This window comes from Natrix helvetica (genome assembly GCF_964273705.1).
Source record: "Natrix helvetica genome assembly, chromosome: 1".
Taxonomy (NCBI): domain Eukaryota; kingdom Metazoa; phylum Chordata; class Lepidosauria; order Squamata; family Natricidae; genus Natrix; species Natrix helvetica.
In genome coordinates this window covers 267506909-267522293 of record NC_138548.1, presented here as the reverse complement: position 1 = coordinate 267522293, position 15385 = coordinate 267506909, and the positions used below count along the sequence as shown (strand labels likewise).

At 34.6% G+C, this 15385-nt stretch overlaps 1 protein-coding gene across 1 annotated transcript in view; it reads left to right on the top strand.

Moving 5' to 3' along the window:
- Positions 1-10893, top strand: part of LCP2 (lymphocyte cytosolic protein 2) — a 51755-nt gene extending 40862 nt beyond the window's left edge. Inside the window, exons 15-20 of the mRNA XM_081964595.1 lie at positions 2851-3008; positions 4497-4537; positions 5502-5623; positions 7979-8041; positions 8663-8818; positions 9209-10893. Coding sequence (XP_081820721.1) covers positions 2851-3008; positions 4497-4537; positions 5502-5623; positions 7979-8041; positions 8663-8818; positions 9209-9331 — 663 coding nt within the window. The 3' untranslated portion in view covers positions 9332-10893. The remainder of the gene's footprint in view (positions 1-2850; positions 3009-4496; positions 4538-5501; positions 5624-7978; positions 8042-8662; positions 8819-9208) is intronic.
- The last annotated feature ends 4492 nt before the right edge of the window (positions 10894-15385 follow it).

Below are 15385 nucleotides of genomic sequence, written 5' to 3'. Positions count from 1 at the left end.
TGAGTGAGACATTTGTTAAGTGAATTTTGCCCCATTTCACGACATTTCTTGCCGCAGATGTTAAGTGAATCACCTTAGTTGATAAGTTAGTAACCTGGTTGCTAAGTGAATTTGACTTCCCCTTTGCTTGTCAGACGATTGCAAAAGGTGACCACGTGACCCCCAGGGTGATGCAAGAGTCATAAGTATGAGCCAGTTGCCAAGCATCTGAATTTTGATTGCAAAATGAAAACGGTCATAAGTCACTTTTTTCAATGCAGTTGTAATTTTGAATGGTCAATGAACTGTTGTAAATCAAGGACTACCTGTACTATCCCTCATCCTAGGATTTAAGGAACATTTCCATCTTTTATGTTTAATCAACAGCTTCTCAATACTGTATTTGTATCAATGCCCTTTCCCTGGCTCTCTACAAAGGGAAGTCCTGTAAAGAAAGATTTGTGGTGTCTTTGAGAGCCTGAAGACAGATGTGTTCCAATTGGCAGGGATTCCCATCTTTCTTCTATTCAGGATTGCCCCTCTGCACTGCAGTCAAGGCTCTATAGCATCTTGGTGATTTTCTCCCAGTTCCTGAGTCCTTTGGGATGACTCTGCTGCTACCATGCATAGGAGATACCTGCATTATTTTCTTCCCCCACCATTATAAGCAGATGTAATGAGGGAAGAGTAAGAATGGGAGCAGATGCTTCCATCTGGGCTAGTTGGAGAGAATGGTGATAATTAAATGGGACAATAGAGGCCAGTAAAGTAGGTAACAAAGTAGTATAGAAATGCTTCAGAACATATTGGGGCAAAGCTGGTGTCTGTATGGAAGTATCTACCCTTCTATTGCCACATAAATAGTATCTAGGCAGAATAACTTTGGGTCACTGTGCTTGTTCATTCTCCAGTTACCTTTTGAAAACAATGATGTCCCAATCAATTTGATACCAAAAGCATTTGAAAAAGAGGAAGACTGATCTTAAATATCCATTCTTTTTCAGTCCCTAAATAAAATGTTTCAAAAACCACCTTTAGCAAAGCTTTACTTACTTTACTTTACTTTTATTTAGATTTTTATACCGCCCCCTCTCCCCAAAGGGACTCGGGGCGATGTACAGTCAAATAAAAACACATCAATAAATAGAAAATACAAACACAAAGAGGAGGCAATAAGAAACTGTACATATCTGAAGTAAAGTAGTTAAAAGCAATATTTAAATACCCTAAAAATACCCAATTAAAATATCTGCCAGGAGGTAGAATAAAACTATAAATGGGCCAGGCCCATTTATAAACAGTAGTTTAATTAAGCATACCTAGACCTAAAACTATGCTTAATTAAACTACTGTATGTAGCTTTAATTATATAAGTAATGATTTATTGAATTAATGTCTCAATTCTGGCAAATTGTTGGTTTTTATGACAATTATCGAGGAAGGGAAGGAGAAAGGAAGGAAGGAAGGAAGGAGGGAGGGAGGGAGGGAAGGAAGGAGAAACATAGGATACTACTTTAAAATATTTCTTTCGTCTTCTAAGGTAATTCCTATTATGTTATTCATATGTATGCATCAATGGATGGATATGCACATACATATGCCTATGATACATTATTTTGATTTCTATAAGTTTTGTACAGATTATGTTGATATTCTAAATAAACCAATTCAGTTAATCAATAAAGAACTGGCAACACTAATATTGATTTATGTTATATTTCTTTCAGATGGAATCTGACAGTACGTAATGTTTTATATTTACTTTACTATTGTCATACCCAGTGAATCTGTTTTCTGCTAAATATTAGCAGTAAAGAAAGAGACCAAACACTTTTCAAGAAAGAAAAGAGCTCTGGAGAAGGAACTGAAAAACCTTCCATGGGAAATAAGCAATTTGCACTGAACCACTTACAAGATTATGCCACAAATGTACATTGATAACAATTGTGTATGTTAGGATTGCTATCAAACTACACTTGATATGAAATTAGTGAGAAAGTTTGGAGCCAGTGGTGGCCATGCAATGTGGATTCAGCTTGTTAGAAGTCTTATTAGATGTTCATATGGAAAGCATGAATAGGACTTACTACAGTCTTTGCATAATTATTTTGCTACAGCATATAATATAGCTCATATGAATGCATTAAGAATGTACAAAGAGTCCTCCTGGGTAAGGGCAAACCCAGCTTAGTTCAGCATTTTGTTTTTCATAATACTAAACCTGATGCCTTTAGATTTCTCAACATTAGGAGATGGATATATTTCTCACTCATACCATTGCTCCCATGCAAATTCTATTTCGATGCAGGCTTCCTTAAGTGAGAATTAATCTTGAACCTTCCAAGACCAATAGCTTCTAATAAGCCTGTCCTCCCACCATTTTTCCAATTTCTTTTTAAGGCCATTGAAGAAGGCAATTAGTATATTTGTGGTTATTCTTATCACAAGTTAACTGTGCATGATGTGAAGAAGTATTTCATTTTGTGTATTTTAAATCATCTTTCAATCAGCTCTACCGTATGGGTTTTGGACAAATGTTTGGAAGTAGTGACAAAACCTCCCTATTCATGTTCTTTATGCTATTTATATCCCTAACTCATGTCTTTTCTCAGTTGCCTATTTTCCAAGCTAAAAAGTCTCACATGTTGTAGCCTTTTCTTGCAGAGGAGGTCTTTGAGCCCTCAGATAATTTTGTTGTCCTTCTGAGTAGCTAAAGATGGCTACCAGACTATCAGGCCCATAAGCAATATTCTAAATGAAGATCTTCCATAGATTTGATAGGAGTGTTATAGTGTTAGCATTTTTATTTTCAATCCCCTTTCCTAGTGATCCTTAGCATACAATTGGCCTTTTCACAGCCAGTGAAATTTCTTTGTCAATGGTTTGTTTTTGCTCTTCTCTCTAGATATTCCCCAAAGGCCAGTTCCACAGCCATCACCTCAGTCCTTCAACACCTTTCCTTCCAGAACTACTAAGTCTAATATAATTCCTTTACCACCCAAAATGAAGACTGATCTACACACAGAAAGGTTGGTTGAATGAACTTTGAGTCAACCCAAAGTACACAATTAACTTATGCTGCAATTATTATTCCTCATTTAATTCTATTAATAATATTCTTTTAATGATGATTTAGTATGCTAGTACTCTAGATTAGTATCCATTTTAAGAAGTCTGAAACAAGAAACTTTCCTAATAATATATTTAAGATTTTTAATCTAAAGATATTCCACTGCAATGGAAATCCCACAGGCAAATAGCAAAGGTTATAATAATTTATTATTTGTTTATAAAACTAACAAGCAAATTAAAATGTTTTAGCATTGGTCTGAGACTGCCAATTATTCCTTGTTTCTATAAAGAACATAGAGAAAGAATGGAATAGCAACAGGAAAGGAAGACACAGCCTCCCTCCATATTCTTTACAGAAAGGGTTTGATGCTTGTTTTAGCCACGGATCTACTTTACTTCTCATATTAAAAGCTTCAAAGCACATTTGAAAGGTGTCCAATGGAAGTATAATTTTCATATTTATTCACACTATAAAATTTCACTCTGGAACAAAAGCCATTTGAAAATAGTGGCTATACTCTTATTTTGGAAATCAAGAGTACCATCTGCCCCAGTAAAATGGTGGTCCCATCTCTGCCTAAGAACATAGCAGTGGCTCCCCTTCATTCCTTTTGTAAGAAACCAATGTTGGACCCAATCTTTGGACCAGAAATTGGCAATTTTGTTCTTCTCACCAAGCTTCCCATTTTAAGGAAAGACATTCAGAAGTTGATCGTAACACAGCTTAGAAGAGCCCAGAATACATCTGGACTTATTTCAGTTGGATTACATATTTAGCTATAGTATTGAAGCAGATGTTATTGCACTTATGGATGATCTTTACTGACAACAGGATGGTCCTTCGTGAGCTTTTTTGATACTATCAATCATGATATATTTCTGGATGGGCTAAGGGGGTTGGGATTGGGGACATAATGTTGTTGTGATTCTCCTTTTCAGGTCATTTCAGTCAATGTTGTTGGAGTGGAAAGGTTTTATCATGTACCTGGCTTTGCACAAATCCTTAGGAAATTGGATAATTTTTTAAAAAAGTTTAACCAACTGTTTGCCAATTATGTCTCTAAATTAATTCAGTTATTATAAAAGAAATATCTATTACCTAAAACTGAAATGGTAATGTATTCTACTAAAAAATCTCATCTTTCTGACATGATCCACCTATGTCTAAAGCTCCTAAGGTAATATTAGCATTAGAATTTGCTTACATTACTCTAAAACTACATTTTTTTAGATAGAAGTATTGTAAATATTAGTTGCTTGCAAGAATTCTAGAATAAAGGTTTGCAATAAAGGCAATTTCTGGTTTACATATAATGAAGATTGTAAAAAAAAGGGACAGCAAAACTTAACTTCTTCTTGATAACTTCTTCATATAGCTGTAGATTAAGAGGGTACTATATCAGAATTCATCGGTGTATCCTGATCAGTCTTTGTTTTCATTATAGCATGCCCTCAAGTGCATCATTACCACCACGTCTTCTGCCAAGTATGTATTTCAGAACTATTTTATGAATGTTGAGCTTGCATTTTGAGACAATCTACAGATACTGAAATCTAGTATTTCATTAAATCTTATCATTTGGAGAATCATAAAATATTTGTATTAATGCAAATGTATAAAGCATCAATAATCTCTGTGTCACAACAAAGGAATAAGACAAATAAAGACATGAAATTAAAAGAGAAACGTAAAATTTACCCAACAACTTTCATTATTCTTTTTTTGTAGTTTCCCATACTTGCCAATCAGGCACAACTTCATGTATTGCCTTTTGTTCTAGATTTGTAGAACAAATCTAGATTTGTTTGTAGATTTGTAATTATATCTAATGATATAATGTCAAAGTGATGGGGATACATATAGCACGAATATGTATGTATGTTCATATACATACATGGCAATAAATATGGGTATTTTAAATATATGAGCAATTAAGGGGACCCTTTAAAATCTGTGTGGGGACATTTTACATATAGAGTGATGAATCATAATTTAGGGTAGAGTAATAAACATATGGAGATGCACATGTACCAGTGGAAGCCAAGATCAACAAATAATCTACCCTGTACTATATAACTAGTTAGCACTGTACATGATTTATCACAGAAGATCATTATCTACTGTCTTTGATGCTTCTACTCTGTTAGCACCAGATAGAGGAGTAACATCTATAGTAAATACATTACAGTGAAAGAGAATATCTGTGGTGGATTTTACAATTGGAAAATCTCTAGCAAGCTATCAATGTATTTGTGAGTAAAAGTTTGTGTGTGATGTAGTCTGTTTTTAATCAGTATGTATACTGGATTTACAGCAAAACAGCATTAATCTAAATCTTGGTGTCAATATAAAGTACATCTGGTTCATTCAAAATAGATTCCTTAACTATATGTCAGTGTGAATTCAGTGGACCAACTTTAATTTCTAAACACATTTAATGTTTCTGAAGGTGATATCTCCAGAGCCCTTTCCAAAACCCCAGCAGATGGCAGACCACCATTACCAATTCCCAATAAACCAAATGCAGAATTTCCTAAAGCTGATAATGAAAGAGTGGAACAAAGTCATAAGGTATACAAAAGTTAAATACTGGAACATGTAAGTGATTTATTCAATAAAATCTCAGACACAGCTGATGCATATGAAATCAAGGGAGCAGTCTATGGACATAAGATGCTAGGTAAGGTAATTTGAGGTCAATGCAAATTGAAGTCAACAATAAAGACCAGCAGGAAGGTACAGTATCTGCTTTTATTATTTAAATAAAATAAAAAGAGGAAAGCTTGTGAAGAAACTTGTCATGTGATCTCCTCTACATAAAGCAGAAGCTTTTTAATAATATCTGTGGCCTGCAGAAGTGGGAACTAGATCTGTAAGAGGGCCCCATTTAAGCCACACGTCAAAACATGCCTTCTCCCAAAAGCACATTCCCATCCATTCACATATTCACTATCATGGTTGGTAGATAGGTTCTTGCTCCAGAAGCAAACAAACCAGATTTAACTTATCATTTTTATCAACATTGCCTTGCTGACATGAAATCAGGATACCATCATTGGTTGGGGGTGAGGTGGGGACTAAAACACAGGCAAAGGGAATCAGCAATGGGGACAGCAAATTCCAAATTGGTATAGAATTATAGCAATCCAAAAATAACTGAATAATATTTTAACTTAGTAGTTAGTTAACAGATTTGATAAATTTCAAGGAGTCACTGGTATTAGAAAAGGAGAAAAGTTAATACAGTTAAGAATGACTTGACCCTGTCTAATCGTGACAAAGAAATTTGGACTGCACAAGAGAATACACAATCCAAACTCAGGTCAAACTAAGATCCCTCTTGGTTTAAACTACAAGTTTTTAAACATAGATTTCCCCCACTGTTTCTACTGCCTACCTCATTCTTTGCTTTTATGAACACTATAATATTAAAAAGGCATGCAGAGGCTTTGGGAGGCTTGTAGAGTGCTCTTGGGGGCTTGTGGGGTAAAAATGACCCGTTTTGTGCTCTTTGAGCACTTTGCAAGCCTCCCAAACCCTCTGCACGTCCATTTTTGCAAAGGGGCGTGGTTTCGGGAGGCCAAAAGTGATGTATTCAGTGTTTAAGACGCACCCAGATTTTCACCCACTTTTTTGAGGGAGAAAAATGCATCTTATACTCGAAAAATATGAAACCTTACAAAGCAGAAGTATTATAAATTATAAATTGTATTATATACAGATAGTCCTCAACGTACTACCACAATTGAGCCCAGAATTTATATTGCTTAGTGAAACATTTGTTAACTGAGTTTTGCCACATTTTACAACTTTTCTTGCAACAGTTGTTAAGTGAATCACTGTGCTTAGTAACACGGTTGTTAAGTGAACCTGGCTTCCCCATTGACTTTGCTTGTCAGAAGGTTGCAAAAGGGGATCACGTGACCCCTAAATACTGCAACCTTCATAAATATGAACCAGTTGCAAAGTATCCAAATTTTGATCTTGTGACCTGTGGGATGCTGCAATTGTTGTTAAGTGTGAAAAAACAAGTCCATTTTTTCAGTGATATTGTAAGTTTGAATGGTCACTAAATGAACTGTTGTAAGTTGAGGACTACCTGTATTACAAAGAAAATGTGCAGAACTTCTGTATAAACCCTTATGCAAGGACTTAAGACAAAGCAAAGCAAAAACAAAGGTCTGGCAAAAGCTGGGAAGTATGGGAATTGTTGACTAAACTACATACAGGTACAAAAAGATTCAGAGATACTCTGAACAAATGGGGCTATCCAGTGGCTTCTGCCCTTGCAATTGTGATGACAGACAGACAACAACACATATGTATACCTGTGCTTTGTGTTCTGATTAGTGTACACTTGAGGATCTCATGGCACAGTGATGCAATTAATGTTGCTAGTTTCTGGGCAAGATCTGTTTAACTTGTACTTATTTTAATCTTGCATTTTATATTTAAAATGTTATGCTGTGTAGCATAATTTATTTTAATCATGATGCTTCTGCCATGAATAAAGAAAGAAAGCAAAGAAAAAAATCTAGTAGTGAGAGGAGAGAAGGTGAAGGAAATACCTCTGGGTATGGTGAAAAGTTCCAAATACTAGCTGGTAATTCTATCTTAAGACAGAATTTGGACAATTGCATAGAAGTATTATTAAGTAAATACATGGCAACATATCTTAGAATGGCATCCAAAAGCCATTAAGGATAAACAAACTTTTTAAAGAAGTTGTAATATAATTTGTTTATTTATATTAAACATATATATTTAGCAACATAAGCAAAAATGAACTCCCAGCAGTTGAATACTTTCGGGACTTTAAATGATCTATATGCTTTCCTAAATACATTTCAAAATTCCACCTCCATGTTTGTGATGATAAACACATTTTTCCCATTTCTTTTTTCATTTGTCTGTCAACAAAATCAGGAGTGGTATGCTGCTGATATCACGCGGTCAGATGCAGAAGTTGCACTTAGAAATATAAACCAGGTAAAGATTTCAATGATTATTGTCTGTATGGATCAGTATTTTTCAACCTCAGCAAATTTAGGAGGTGTGGGTTTCATGCCGGTGGGGCATTCTGGGAGCTGAAATCCACACATCTTAAAAGTTGTTAAGGTTGAGAAACTCTAGTACTGAGATGGCGAAACTATGGCATGTGTGCCCAAAGTGGCACGTGTAGCTATATCGCTTGGCACACGCCGCATCGCCCTTTCCTCTTCCTGGTTTGTGGCGCGCCAATCAGCTGGCCTTCGTGCAAGGGGCAGTGTTGGAAACTGAAAGAGCTGGTCTTCCATTTTCTAGCGCGAGCATGCGCTCCGGACATCTGATTGTCGCATGCGCATGCGTGCCAGTAACTGGAAGAGTAGCTTGCCAGAAGTTCATTTTCCAGCATGTGCATGCCCCGACGAGCGTGCATGTGCGCGCACTCACTTTTTGGCCCTCAGTGCAGAAAACGTTCTCCATCACTGCTCTAGTACATATGTATATAAGAAAATTGCTAAATGCTTTAAAACGCAATCAAAATTTACCTCAGTTATTTAGGTATTTTTGATTCATAAAGCTGTTGCGATCTTTTCTCAAAAACGTTTTAATATGTTACTTTTTTAGGATGGTTCATTTTTAATAAGAGACAGTTCCAAAAAATCAGTTGCGCAGCCGTACGTTCTAATGGTGCTTTACCACAACAAAGTTTACAATATCCAGATACGTTATCAGCAAGAGACTCGGGTCTACTTCTTGGGAACCAGCTTGAAAGGAAACGAGGTATGCTGTGGCATCATTCTCTTAACTCCATAACCTTTCCACTGTGAAATACTATTAAATGTAAGACTGTCTAAGTCAGTCAAAATGCTCCTTCCTCAGATGTTCCACAAAATCTGCATATATTAACTGAGCGGAATCAAATCGATAACAATGATGATATGATCCATTCAAGGATATCCAAATCTTGGCCATTCAATGGGCCAGGTCTCTCCATGTCTTCTGATCTAATATTTCTATAAAAATATTAGTAACTAAATAAAGATCCATTGATCTGTCCTCAACTAAATAATTCTATAAAATGAAATTATTACAAAGTAGGCAAAATGAAGTTGTTTGAACTTTTTTTTTCTGTCACAAAAGTAACTGAAAGCTATTTTGCAAATCACACAGGACTTCACTTCGGTGACTGAGATTGTTGATTACTTCAAACGAATGCCCCTTCTGTTGATAGATGGAAAAGACCGATGTTCAAAGAAGCAATGCATGTTAACATACGCAGCTGGAAATCTTTAGAAGAGAAAATGCGTGAAGATCAAGTTCAAGCTCAACTTTGTCTTTTCAAGTTAGAGGAGTAACTGATTTGTGTTGGATGAACTCTAAATTCATATTTGAGGAGTTATCATTTTGTATTGGATGAACTAAGATAATTTCTTATCTGTTTTTTCATATTATACCATGAAGGTTGTTAATAGATTATCTCTCCTTCCCACCCACCCCTTGGTATGAAAGCCGTTAATCACATTTATTTTTCACTGAAAAAATTATATGTGTGATATCAATTGATTAAAATATACTCATTATTACTGGATTTTTTTTCCAGGATGAAGAAATCTTCTAAACAATACTTCTACATACATTTTCCATATAAAGGTTTAGTAACAGATTCATTCAAGAATAGCTTAATTTCCTGATGTTATCAAACCCAGCATTTCTGCTAGTTTGTTCTTAGTGAAAACATTTGTTTATTGAGTTCCATCTATGATGGCACTGGTTAATTGTGATCATTAAGAGTCAAAGGATTTTTGTGTGTATGGTCATTGTCTACTTAAATATTTGTTAAAGAACTGATTGCGTCTCTTGCAGTCTTTATTTGTATCTTTCCAACAAAGTATTGTATATTACGACTTCTCATAATATAAATATGTTTTTATTTTTTATTGTTCTTCTAACTATGAAATGTAAATTAATTTCTGTACCAGTTCAATCTGGGTTTCATTCAAACTGAGTATAGGAAACCCTACACCTAATGGCATAGGGTTTCCTACAAGAGCAGGGGATTGGACTAGAAGACCTCAAGACCACTTCCAACTCTGTCCATCTTATTATCATGATCTAAATTACCTTTAATTTTAGATAATTGCCAGTCTGACCTACTAACTATATTTTTTATTAAACTGTCATTGCAATTTGTCTGGATTGTATTTTTGGGTCATTAATATATTATATCTTGGTGCCCAAGTTAAACTGAAGAGCTGTTCTTATTTTTTATACTATTAAAGAAGTTGAAATGACACCAAGTTCTTAATGTGGACATTTCATAATGTATCTTACAAAATGCAAAGATGATGGAGTGGGCAGAATCAGTCTATTTCTTGAAAAAAATATTTTAGTAACTTAAACAAATTATTTAGTCAACAACCATTCATTATATTCTCCTTGAACAGGGCCCAGAATATTAAGATTTTTGCAAGGTAACATTCTTACTTTATCCAAAATAACAAGAACATTTGAACATCACATCAAAGCATATAGACTGTGGTGTCAGGAAATTACAAGGAACCACATTCTCTTGTCTAAGGTATGACGTTTGGAGGCATCTGTCTCGTTTATTCATTTAGATCAGTGGTTTTCAATCTATTTTTTTGGCCATGCCCCATCTAAGCATCTCTAAAATCCTGACCCCCGTGACATATAATTCTTCAAAATGTGAACTCTACTCACGGGGAGGAAGCCCAAAACTTGGTTTAAACAACTTGGTTTAAACAAAGTTCTAATTGCCCCCATTAAAAATCAAATTGCCCCCCTGTGGGGCAGGGGCCCAACGTTGGGAACCACTGATTTAGATGAAATAAGAATTCACTATTAAATGTGATTAAAACTAATTATGTAATGAACCAAGTGTGAAGCTTTCTATATTAAACAAATCATTATCAAGACCAACCTCATAACAAGTTATAATTTGAGGGGGGGAGGGAGTAAAAATTTCTAAGTACAGGAATAAAAGAGGCAAGGGGACTCATTAGTGCAAGCTCTCAGTGGTTTGGTCACAATGTCCCAAGCAAAAAGTAAACTGATATTTCAGATGAATGGTGAATGAGCCCCTTTCCACCTCAACAGAAAATATTTCGATGAAATTGATGGTATGCTGATAGTTTGCTCTCCCCACCCCAGTTAAATAATTATGAAAGATTTACAACAGTTGCATTTATACAGGTCAATTTTATTTAATATACAAATGTTTTAGCAACTAAACGTTCCAAATTAAGAATATAAAAATCAAAATATTTTATCATTCTTATTGAAACAATATTGAATATTTATTAAATTATTTATCTAAATAAACAAGTACATAGCAAGAAATGTATACTGATGTTTATATCATCTGAAAATAGGCATGGCTTTTATGTTCAGAAAAAAAAATATTATTGTGCAACAATATATGTTTGATCTTTTTCACAATACGGAAATATTATCTTAAACAGACGAATCAAGTTTTTTTTAAAAAAAAATCTTTTTCTCCTGCTTATACAATCCAAACTCACTGCTTTCACGTAAAATATTAGTAAAAAGAATAAGAAAATGTCAAAAGCATTCTTATGTGATGCCAGCTTACCGTATATATCAATATTTTACTAGCTCATGCTTAAAATCTATATTTCTAACTTCTGATACTCAATTATAAACATAGTCACAGAAATATTTTAAAGGACATTATGATAAGAGACTATTAAGAAATCACTAAAGTTCCCTTTCTCTTAACCATTTTAAATATTGATATTTTAGACAACAAAACATCTCTCCAGATGCTAGCAAAAAATAATGCTCAGTTTTTATTTTTGAACTCTTCTTGACTCTTTTCTTCATTTTCTCTTGAAGCATCTGTTTGAACAGGATGACTAAAGTTCAGAAGAAGATCACAAAGCAGGACTTCAGTTTTTACTGCAAAGCAACATTTGATTTTGTCTTTAAAATTCTGTACATTGTTGTTTCTTTGTATTATCTTATGTACATTTATTGCTCTAAGGGATAATAATATGACTGCTTCTACAATGCAGTTGGATAAAAAGGATGAGAAAGAAAAGCAATGACTTTTAATGTTGTATTGTGATCGGCTATGCATCACAATATTCTATTACATAAGACAATATTATAAAAAACCCGAAAGCAAGAAAAAAGGGAAAATCTATTATATACTGTATGCTATTTTTCACACTTCCCATAGTGTAAAAAATAGCACGAAGAGTAGTCGAGCAAGGACACCATCACATTCCAGTTAAACTCTCAATTATTAAACTCCCAACTTTAAAGTTGGGGATCTTTAGGAAATAACTGAAGTGGAAGGGAAAGCTAGAGGGAAACTGTGAAATTGGAAAAAAAGTAGTTCTGAAAAAAAATTCTTGAAATGCAGGTAAAAATATTGTGAGGAATGCTCATTCCTGTTCCTACAAAACTTTTAAAAAACAAACAACAAACACCACAATTAAAATGCTTGCTTGTAGTTTCTAATCATTTTAAGGCCTACTGATTTATATAAACTGTGGGTACAGTGCATATAGTATTCTTGATTTCACAATTAAACATTTGTGTTAACATCAATAATGCCATGGTTTATTGCCATTATCCTAGGATTTATGTAGAAATTGCTGATACTATCCTGCAAAATGGAGTCACGTTTGGCAAATCTGAGTTATGCTTTGAAGAGCTAAACACAAATTGTAACTAAACAGCCCTCTCCCATTCCTTAATGTTATTATTGCAAGGAGTGTTTGCATTAAGTAATGTTTTCTGCTGTATTTCTGGTACCACAACCAAGATGCAGTGATTCCAATAGCACTTTCCCCCCTAGATATTGGTACCTAGATGCACAACTTTGCTCAATCACAGAAGCAATTCAGCAATTTAGTAGCTCCTGGAAAATTGGTATATCTAAGACTAATCTAGAGCCAGAATGCTATCATAAATTGTGTTAAAACTGTGTGTGGTGTGTGTGTGTTTATGGCTGTTCATTAAATAAAAATATTGACTTAGCAAGTTTTAATAGCAGAATTTCAGCAACAGAACATTTAATTTATAGCTTCTATTCTTTTGCATTATAAAAAATATAATTTTTAAAAAACTACTAGACATTTAGAGCAGGGTGGTCCTAAGTGGTCAGTATCGACCCAAGACTGGATGGTACTATCTATTATTGTTATTAGTAGTAGTATTACCATTAGTTAAAGTAGCATTTATTAAATTATTTTCATATAATAAATGGTTTAATGAGCTGAAGACTTTTGGGACCCCCCCCAATTTAAGGAAAGAAAAATATTCATATTCATATCATTCTTCATTTCATATCTTTATTCTGACTGCAGCATTAGAAATTACCAATAAGCTTATTCATTTCAGATGATACTTCATCCAAAGTTCTGATTGCATTATCAATAACAAGCAAGTGATCGTTATCATTCATGGGCATCTGAAAAGAAAATAGAAATAAAAATCAGAATGAAGTGCAACAGTTTTTTGAAACTCTTTTGGTAACTGTAATGGTATAGGAATCAATTCACGTAAAATGTAAGCTAAGAAAGTTTGTGGCAGTTTATTTGTACCTCACACACATACAATAAATTGCTAATTAAATGATATACTCTTCAGGGTGGTTAAGTTTGATTCCTGATTATTTTCTAAGCAACAGAACTTAGTTGCTTAGAATATTTTACAATTGGCTCTGCTTCTTACAGTGTATATTTTTCCACTTCGTAGTCTAGGACATTTTTTTTTTCCAAACTATGTTCAGCACAATCTTAGGTTTCCATGAAACTTGATGGGGTTCTGTGAGAGGCAGAAACAAAAAAGGAAAAAGAAATTCACTTCAATGTAGCCAGTTAGTATTAGTAGAGGTCTCTTGATCAGGGATTGTAGAATTATAATAATTATACTAATAACAAGATGTTTCAAAGTTTGAAAATCCTTGTCCTACTTAATACTAAGAGGTTCAGTACTGTTCTTTCAAGATTAGCAAAAAAATAGCTAACTTCTGCCACCTACCTTTCAGAGAAAAGATAAATATGAAGAGAGATTTTTATTTACAACTGAAAGCACAGTCATATAAATATTTTTATCTGAATATGGCTTCAATCTTCCTTGCTTGACAGAATATTCTATTTATGTGAAAATGGGCTGAGAATTTTAATAGTATCTGAAATCACAACTGAGGTAATTGTGGAGCTGAACAATGAAATACACTGACAGTCTGGATATAAAGCGTCCATCGTGAAAACAGGCAGTTCGTTATCTACTTCTTTTACCATAAATTAAAATAAATGGTGTCCTATTGTATCTGTCTCTCTCTCTCTCTCTCTCTCTCTCTCTCTCTCTGAATTTGTATATGTCAAAAACAGCAGCAACTGTTTTTAATTCCCTTAACCACACGGGGGCACCATTGGTATTTTAAGATATTAAAGTATATTCATTCTGTTAGCCTTATTTTACTGTACTACATCATGGAAACTCAAAATGTAAATACACTTGTTTTATTAAGAGACGAATCATGTGATAAATAGTAAACACCATTGTGCATTTTAACTCACAGAAACTGTTCTTTTGAGTCAGGTTCTGCTGAACAAAAGGCATTCAATTAATTTAATCGCTACATAGCTAACCCGCAGATTTTCTTGTATATGAGTAAGATGTAAACAATAGTGTTGATCTAAAAATATACTAGATATGTTACATGATAGAAAAGTAAAGGTACTCCCTTTTTAAGTTATGTATCAGGTTTTACGGATTTCTGTTTGTTTGATGCCAGCTTTAGTTGTGATCTGGGCCACTATCTGCATTGTCCTTGAAGTTGTGATATTTTACATATACATATAGTTAGAACAAAGTGTCACCCCCCTCCACCCCCCAGCGGAGCATCCTCTTAAATAACTTTTGAGGAACCTGCAGGAAATAGAAATCAAGATAAGAGCTGCAGGTCGAATTCGCTGTCTGCAGTTCGTTGCTACTATTGAGACAAGCCAGAGATCAGATTGTAGCAGTGGTGGACAACGAAGTTCTTCGTAAAATAAATTCTGAAAGGATGTTAAGGCTTTTCCATTCCCTCTGGGGAAGCGAGGGCAAATATATCGCCTGTCCTGGTGTGTTTTTAACCCCTCTTTCCTTGCACTTTGAAAAGCGATAGCGAGGAAGAAACGCGGCAATAGAACTTAGCCGCGTTAAGTCCGCCGTGAAACGGCTTCTCTTTCTTTTTCTCCCGCTGTTGTTCCAATGTTCGGCCACGCGGGGTCGCTCGAAACCAAACGCCTTTTTCTAAAAATCGAACGCGGGAGAAAGAGCAAAAAGTAAGTTTGAACAAGGCGA